Source organism: Besnoitia besnoiti (genome assembly GCF_002563875.1).
Source record: "Besnoitia besnoiti strain Bb-Ger1 chromosome Unknown contig00007, whole genome shotgun sequence".
NCBI classification, from domain to species: domain Eukaryota; phylum Apicomplexa; class Conoidasida; order Eucoccidiorida; family Sarcocystidae; genus Besnoitia; species Besnoitia besnoiti.
Window position 1 is genome coordinate 2,099,317 of NW_021703915.1, and position 9,011 is coordinate 2,108,327.

The following is a 9,011-nucleotide window of genomic DNA, read 5'->3' on the forward strand; positions in this document are numbered from 1 at the left end:
ATGGACAGGTTGCCATAGGCGGGGCAGGTGTCGTGTAAAGGATAAAGGATAGGACCGTGGTTGCCAAAGCGACGGGAATCATGCGAGTCTTGCATGATCAAGGGATGCAGAGACGTCAATAGACGGAGACGCCAGGAGAGAACTGTGCAACGCTGCGCTGGTTAAAACAGGTCTCATCGGCCTGACGTGTGCACGCGGCGTCGATTACGCCAAGACCGTGGAGTGTAGAAGTCGTGGTTGCCACAGCCGCGCCAAGTCAACGACTGAAAACCTGCTCGTGCCAACCGCTAGTACAGACGATTGCAGGGGACAATTCATTGTCCCCTGCTCCGATTAACCACAAATCTGTCGGGGCATTTTGACATCCTTCGATGGGGCAAACGACGCCAAGCTGACAATTTGAAAGCACACGCAACCTGCTGCCGGACGCCCCCCACCGCCGCACTGTCGTGGAACCCCCTTGTCTACCACTCGTTTAGGGCCGCCAAATATCGAACGCTACATGCACGCGAAGCATACCAGCCAGTATGATCGCATGGCCGCATCACGTGGTGTCCCCAGGAATTGTGGTGCGTTGCGCTGCCGTCACCGGCTGTAGCAGCAGCAGCACACCCAATGCCGCCACACGGTGAAGGACGTTGACCCCGACGTTCACCTCACCTAAACATTCATCTACTGGTCCGCACTCCCGCGCAGGGCCATAATCGCAAGACGAGGGGGACTCTGTCTGCGTCTTGGCCGCGACTCGCGTGCACGTTCATTGATTATCGGAATTACCACCAGAGACCACGAGCGCCACCATCCTGCCAGGTCACCGCGCCCACGACCAGCACGCGTGACCTGAAGGGAGTGCAAGCGTTTGGGCGATCTTGTTCACGATCCGACGGTTCGATTTGTGCTGATGGTTCGATTTGCACCAACGGTTCTGCGTGTTGTTGCTGGTAGGGCTCGTGCCGCGTACGTACTGTTAGCCCACGCTGCCACGCTCCCCGCCGCAGTGGTAGATGCAGCGATCGTCGACAAGGCATGTGCTGGATAGCGCGAGCAGTGCTAAAGCAGAATCAACATCCGCAGCCTATTCGCGGTGCTGGTGGCCTACGCCAAGCGGCATTTGTGGAGCTGCAGTGCTGTGCGCAGTTGCACAGCAACTACACAGCTGGTACACATCCACTTCACAAGCAGGACGCGGACTCCCGTCCCGGTGGATGACGTGGTTGCTTCGTGACCCTCAGTGCTCCACCAAGCAGGCAGGTTCTTCCCTACGACCAACCCCTGGCACACATACGGCTGGGGTATCCGTAATGCGCCGCCTATTGTGCGGTTGAATGGCGTATATAGAGCGGGCTCCGCGGGGAAAATGGCGGTAAAGCTTGCGTTTGTTCACTAGAGTTTAGTGGTCTCACTTACCCGCATGCCCATTCGACTGGTGGCGCTCTGTACGGCACGCACACAGCCGTGCGCCGGTCGGTGCATAGCCAGTCACACCGGTTGATCGTATGTCGTAAAGCCAGGGCTTAGTTCTGCGGTCGTTCCACACTAGCGAGGGATTTTCGCAAAATCATAGCGCTACTGTGTACAAAAAACTCCAGGCGGAGAAAGGGAGACGGAGCCATCTGTCTACGAAGCGAGGGGTCTCCCTCCCCTGCTGAAGTCCTGGCCGGCGCACTTCTCAAGGACGACACACGTCTCCCTTCGATCGATGTCGTTAGTGTTTTCCATGTACGGACGCCATCTGCACGATAGGCATCCCGCAATGCTTTTCTTAAACCGAGTTTAACAATCGAACAGGGGAAATGTACGTGTTTGTTTACGTATGCAGTTGAGTCACGCCGTTTCTTCCGGCGTTGTGTCACAGTTCGACTTCATCAACCCCGCAGTCAACTGACGAGTGGTTTTCGAGGCGGTTTTTGTGTGCTGGCGCTGATTGCCTACCGCTTGCGCAGTGTAGCACACTTCCGCGGAAGGCAATATACGATAACAGTGCGACACAAACGGCATGCAAGTGAGCTGGCTGTCTCGATCCTGAACAGAGAAGACAAAGCCGCTGCCAACTCGGCACCCGTGACCTGCTGCTGACAGATGTCAAATGCGGACTTTTTTAAATCGTCTTCCAAACAGCGTTTGGTTTGACGATGTGAGCGCATCTTTATATAGTGAATCGAAAAATACAACAGCCAAAGGCACAGTGGAAGATTCCCAGACATGAGAAAAGCATAGTAGACCGGTGGAGCTCTCTTCGTGGCTTGTGTACGTGCTGTGCCTTCGCCCTGCCTCCTATACTTCCCGCGCGCACTGCATAGCGAGAGGAACTCGTGGGGTTCGAGTACCGAGTTCTGAGCAAATGTGATAGACCACGCAGTGCAAACGCAGGAAAGAAGTGCCACATCTGATCCTGGACCAGTATAGCACAAGCAAACATGTCGAGTCCTTCCCATCGATTCTACAAACGTACGTGTGGTTCTCATTGAATGCGAGTAACAAAAAAATGCATAGCGCGGCGCGCCTTTCCACCAGTCGAGAGCAGGTGAGGAACCACTCCAACGTCGTCCACAAAGCCGTTCCACACTTCGAGGATTGCGTTGTCAAAGCCACTCATGAATAAGGCTCATCAGGCTCGGATTCGACCTCGTATTGGGCATAAAGACTTCCGCTGGACTGATCACCACGCTCGGATGCTGTGGCAGGCGCTGTTAGAAGCACGCCACCGTCCGTGGTGACTGCCGAAGAGGTTGGCACATCGGCCTCGAAAAAGGCCAACTCCGCGCCTCCCCACCTACGTTTTTCCTCATCATCTGATTCTACGACTTCGTCTGGTATCGTCGTTATTCTTGCAGTTGTCGTTGTCGAGCCCCGTGTTCGTTCAGTTCTTAAACGCTGCTGCCGCGCACGATGCTTGTTTTGTGTCCCGATAGAAAAACGTTCCTTATAACCGACTTTCTGGACATGGTGTGCTCTCTCCACTGGACTCATATGCTCGTCTCTCAGTGACGTTACATGGCGCCGTCGCCACCGGTTTTCGGCTGTCGTGCTGTGATCTGCTAAGTTAGCCGACTCGCCCTCCGTGCTTGCCCCTACATATGAGCTGTCAAAACAAAAAGAATCGCCTCGAAGCAGTTGCCACTTTCGCGGCCTTGGAAGCTGCTCTACTTCAATTGTTGGAGCACCAACTGTGATACGCGCGCTCAGTGGCCAATGGTCCGATAACTCTGAGCCCTGCTTCTGTGCGACAATATCCATCCCTGAAGGAAACACCAACCGACAGCGATAGAAATGAGCGCAACGGAAAGCGAGGAACGGGAAACCAAAGACTTAATGATTGCCTACACATGCCTAAGGCTCATGAATGAAATCAAGATGCTGCATTAATACATCCACTTCCAGCTGGCTGTACACTGGCCACGCCCTACTCGTACTGCGACAAAACAAACTCACACACAGGAAGTACGACACGTCAAACACGTTGGAGCGCCCATGGACTTCGGACATCAAAGTAGCTGGTGCTCGCACTGGTTGTCTGCCTAATGAAAAAAGCTAGTGGTTCCCTACTGAAGACTGCTGGTTCCGCTCCACACTTCCTTCCTCGTCCCCCCCTCCTCCTCCCTTCTCCCTCGCCATTGCCCTCAGGCTACCAAATGTGCACCTCGCTCCTCAGGTCAGCGAGAAAGAGCAAGTACTTCCGGGGCAGCCACAACAAATGAAGTGTGACTTCCAGCCGCGTACAGATGCTGTACAGGCGCCAAAGTATCACCGCGTACGTGACCACCGCACGCGGCGGCCTGCGGCACGGAAACGTAATCGTCACCAGTCCGCAGCCGCTGCCTAGAGATACACATTCCCCAAGCGGGCATCTGCCAGAACATCTTTACATTCTGAAACATACGCTGAACACTTACCCAAACAGTAGATGCGTTCGAATGATATGGTCAAGGAGCCATCTTTGAGAACTGGGATATCCATCTCCTCATAATCGTCGCCGACAACAGCCTCTGGAGGGAATTTTCGAACGAGACTTATAACCTCCTTCGCTGACAGTCGCACTTCATCGACGGCAAACATGTAGTCGACTCTGCCTAACAAGGGCACAATGACAACAAAGCGGCATGTTGCAGACAGTGCAGCTGTCCGAAGTGCCGCGGTGTTTTTGTCCGTTTCTGCCTCGCTGGGATGTTCGAGATGGAAAGGAAGAAACAATCGAGCGGTGACAGTTGCGGGGGGAAGACGTACCTCTGAATGGCCAAGGATACAGGGAGTTGCCCTTCCGTGAAACTGAGTGCTTCTTCTTCATTTCTATTAGGGTTTCTTGAGTGAAATATGTGTACTGGTGAGGATAATTTGGATTATTTTCTGGGAGGAAAAGATCTCGAAAGACAGCGTCTCCATCTAACGTCGTCAGCCGACGATACTGCCGTGGAGTTCTGTCGGGATCGATGTTAAAGTCCCCGCATAAAAGCACAGAAACGTCCTTCAAAAAAGAAGGAGGAACTTTCGGACCTGCTAAACTGTTCGCTGTGTCAATTCCCGCATCAAGCTGCCTTCCCAGGTACAAAAGATACGCCTTCCAAGCAAGTTCCTTGATAAACGTTTTGAGTGCATCCAGGTTTTGGCGTCGCGGCTCCAGCCCAAGGACTGAAAAGTGAGTATTGAGCACTACAAGCCGATGGTTCGGGAACACCGGGCTAACATCGAGCTCGATCGCCGTCACGTTCTGGTTTGAAAAAGGGACCTGGCTTCCGGAAGGGAAGTAGTGCCTGGCCATACTGATCAACGCGCACTTGCTGCGACGCCACGAAAACCAAAGGCCTCCCGTTTTGTTGAAAAAAAATCGAACTGGATCAATCAGTTCCCCTACGCAGGAAAACCTGCTTCCCGACTGGGTCTCCGGAAGAATACTGTGGGTGGGTAGAACGTATGCATTCATTGCTGCCACGTTTGCCCCCCATACCTCCTGTAGGCAGGTCACATCATACTGCGTGGAGAGGCGTCCGATCTACGAAGACATACACAGAAACAGCCAAGGCAAATCGCACCACAGGATCACCATAAGAGGACAGTTTTCTACTGGCATAGTGGACCTGGTAACACAGCTCAAAGGCGTCCTCACAGCGCAGATCAGGGCATACGACCTCTCGGCAAGCAGCAAAGACAGAGCTCCGCTAGTTTAGTTCCCTTCCAGATGCACAGGAATACGTGGTGTTGCCGCCCTGTCCCACAGAGCAATAAAGGGGGAGCAGCAGGGTTCTCGTGAGGCCCCTCATCATTATCTCCGCCCTGCCATCCAATCCTGCGCAGGTTTATGCCGCTGAAACCGGATAACTACAACCGTCCCGCTCTCCCGTTCGTCGCTGGCGCATCTTTTCCTGGGTCAATGAGCTGCCTGCTCGGCGGCGGAACCTTACCTCCTCAGCCCGCTGGTACGGCCGTTTGCACGACCAGAAGGGCGCCCAAAGATAAGGGTTCCACGATATCGATGGTGGCACAAGATACGCGTTCAAGCAAAGAATTCTTAAATTTGCCCCGTACAGAGCTTCGCTTGGACCCCTTGAATCGATACTTGACGAACCCAGGGGTGTGCTGACGCTGCGCTGCCGCCCAGAAATTGCTTCCGAGGATCTACACCCAGGGTCCCTTGCGTAGCTGCTACGTGTTTCGCTGTCTTCCTCCTCACGAGGTTCCTCCGCACCGCAGCGGTCGGTACGGAAACCTACAACGCTCATTTTGTTTCTACATGCCAATAATGCAAGCTAGTTGTTTGACACAATAGGCCCCTTGGCGAAGAGTCCCCAATTTTTGCAGGTACTGAGGAGAGATCATACACGAAAACGTTCGCTCGTCATCATATGTACGGCACGGGAGCCGCTATCAGATACCGAAACAGCCTTTTGATCGGAGAAGAAGGCCGCCCCTCACTCGTCGATGGAGGATGACTGCCATCTCTATCTATTGATACAATGCAGGCGGTCCACGATCTCTGAAATCTTGAATACACGGGTCACCACCGTTGTGCGGGGACTGTGGGCGCCAGCACGCTGGACGATCCACAACAGATTCTGCTCTGGTAAAGCGACGTGTGAAGAAACGAAAAAGGTTGCGGGAAGAAATCAGGGAAACGGGGCTTCTGGCCTCGATGCTCTTGCTGTCGGATCCACACGATCCTTCGTAGTGTCGTATAGCGGAGGAGCAAACATAGTGGCGCTCGTCTATTTCTTTTTAAGCCATACTAGCCGCCGTACCTATACGGTCACAGTGGCGAACAAGCTCGCTGGCTTTAAGGAAAAGCGGCGCATGCGCGGTAGCCTGGATGTCAGTTCCGTATCCACCCTTCGAGTAGTTGGGCTCAAAGCCCTCGAGACGCGCGTTGCCCCTCTGTGTCTTCACTACCAGAATCACAGTCTCTTCCGCGAATAATGCCACCATTGTGTGGCTTATTTTTGATTTCGACATTTCCTGCGTGTAGTCAGAACATGCTGCCAAGAATCAACTTCCGTTGTCGCCTGTCTCTGGAGCCGCTTTGGTTCCCACGAAGTTCTTAGCTGTTGTTGAACGTTTCCGATAGATAACCAGCCAGAGCCTTTCTCACGCACGGCACATGCATCACACAGAAGCTTCGGCCGAAGTACTACAACGTCATGCTCATCTTCGTTCCCATTTCACAATACAAGAACTCCCCCCCCCGGACGACGGCCAACGCGTTCGCGAACACAACTAGACGCCTAATCTACAGAAATTTGGCTGTGCCTGGAATTTCCGCAGTGCGGTTCCTAAAAGGCATCAGCGTGGAGTTCCGTTTCTGGTCGCCAATGCAGCATTGTCAATTACCGCCCCATTGCGCGGGTTTGCTGAATGTCCAAGAGCCCTCGGATATGGCATGTGGTACGCCGAAGAGATGGTGTCATCCGAATGCGTCTAACGGTAGCAGAAACCTTCCACAAACCGAAATGTAGCGAAAGGCGCAGAGAATGCCTCACCTGCGCCCCGCTTCAACAACTATCCCACAGCATTTTGCGCGGGGTTCTCGCCGTCGCCCTCCAGCCGACGTGTGGCACTGGTTGATTCCGCAAACTGGAGGCAGCAACCGGATATGAGCAGAGCCTTCTCTCCCGTTGCCGGGCGCTCACCGTGCCTTTTATCTCTACGCGAAATAGCGGGAGAGGAGGCTTCACGGATCCGACGATGTACTGTAATATACGGACATACAAGCACACGCGAAGAAAACGGTTGTGTTCGAGCCCGAAAGCGTCGAAAAACTCTGTGTCCACCGAGGTTGACAAGAGGGCCTGACGACCGTTTTCCAGCGAAGACTTGATATGACCCGCTTTTGATCGCCATTCGTGAGTCACCTGCCCTACATCAAGTTTTTCTGCTCGCTTAAAGTGCGACGGTAAAACACTGAGAGAGTTTTCTGTCCGTTAATGCTTTCTCCAGTAGTTGGCGTGGAGTACGTTAGCTCGACAATGGAGTTTCCCGACACCTTTGAGCCGATATTCTGGGTTGAACCTAACAGGGTGGATACGTCAGCCAGTACACAGTGGCAGTTCCAGTGATGGTTTGCGTTGAACCGCTCATGTTGATATGTTGCTGCACGGTGCCAGCCGCGTGATGCCACAGGCCGAGTTTGCGTCGCCGCCTTCTATCCAGAGCGCAGAATCGCCGCGAAGGTAGGACTATCATGCCCTCTCGACTCGTCTCCTTTCTGTGCTGGTTATCTAACCGAGGGTAGGCGCGTAATTCGCCTTTTGGGGACGGTATACGTGCCCATGCCCGCCCGGACGTGCGCGCGTAGAAAGATACCGCCATAGCTTTTTTTCCCTCCAGAGGTCTGACTCATCTCCGCCACGGCCACCAACACTGGTAACAAGCTATCTCACAAGAACAGGGACGAGGAAAGCCGGAACGTCGCAGTGGAAATCTAAACGCGCTGAATTGTCACTTTTGCCAGGCGGCTCAGGCAATGCCATTGCTCCGCCCCCGGCCCCCATTGTCACAAAGCGCCTGCGACAGTAAGTGCGCTCGGACTTCCAAGGGCGCAGAGCTTATTCCTTGCGCCCTTCGAGGTCCGAGCTGCCTGGAGAGCGTTACAGTGCGGACGTACATCAGAAAGGTAGATATATGGAACAGTTTGCTCTGAGGCGTTTTGTGGTGCCATTGATGCGAAGGGTCTCCCCGGCTTGAGAACCCAATACGTGGCCTAAGAGCGAGTTTAGGTCACCCGGAGCAAATCCAAGACATATAAATGTGTTTCGGGTAGTTCTGGATGTACCACTGAGTATAAGTCTCAACAACTAGTCACAAAGGTCGAGGGCGATGAAGGGCGAAATGACTTGCTGGACGGTAACAGGCGACAGCTGCCAGTTGTGTAGCACGAGCAGGGGTTGCTGCAGACAGCTTTCTCCACAGCCAACTCTCCGTGTGCCCACCCAACCAAAACTAGGATGTGCCTTCTTTCTCATTTAGTTTATTTATTTTCGTAGCCGCGATGTTAGCGTCATCTCAATCCCTGCCTCAAGTGGTCGCACGGCTAAGCCGAGAATGGCTGACTCCCGTGTTCCCCTGCTTTAAGCGAGCACAGCATGCTAAACGCCTTCCAAAGCCGGCGGCACTTTTATTTTGGCCACAATGATGCAGCCACCCGCTTGCCCACATTAAGCCAAAAACTGTCATGAACTATAGACAACTTTTACGTGCCCGTGTCTTACAGAAACGACGGATACAGAATGGCTAACAGGCTGTGCTGATGCTCCTGCATGCGGTGCATGAAATTCCCCAGGAGTGCATGCCTTTTCCATCATGACAAGCTTGCTACATACACGACGCCTTCCGAGTTCACACGATGAAATTCGTCTTCCCCTGCTAGGCAGCCCTTTGTGAAATTTATATGGAGTCTGTACACGACCTCGAACGGCCTACCAATACTGTACGACCGGAAGGGGGTTACTACAGCTCGCTGGTCGCACCAGGTGATTTTCTACCCTCAAGTCCTTTGCAGAGTAGATACTGTACGGTGCCTGATTCCT

General features: G+C 53.5%; 1 protein-coding gene across 1 annotated transcript; it reads right to left on the bottom strand.

Moving 5' to 3' along the window:
- Positions 1 to 2,592: 2,592 nt before the first annotated feature.
- BESB_073100 (endonuclease/exonuclease/phosphatase family protein) lies at positions 2,593 to 6,414 on the bottom strand (the record flags this gene model as incomplete). The annotated part of the gene is made up of 5 exons (XM_029365683.1): positions 2,593 to 3,239; positions 3,894 to 4,070; positions 4,225 to 4,987; positions 5,397 to 5,701; positions 6,231 to 6,414. The coding sequence occupies 5 exons, from the start codon at positions 6,412 to 6,414 to the stop codon at positions 2,593 to 2,595; spliced, it is 2,076 nt and encodes a 691-aa protein (XP_029218167.1).
- Between the last annotated feature and the right edge of the window lie 2,597 nt (positions 6,415 to 9,011).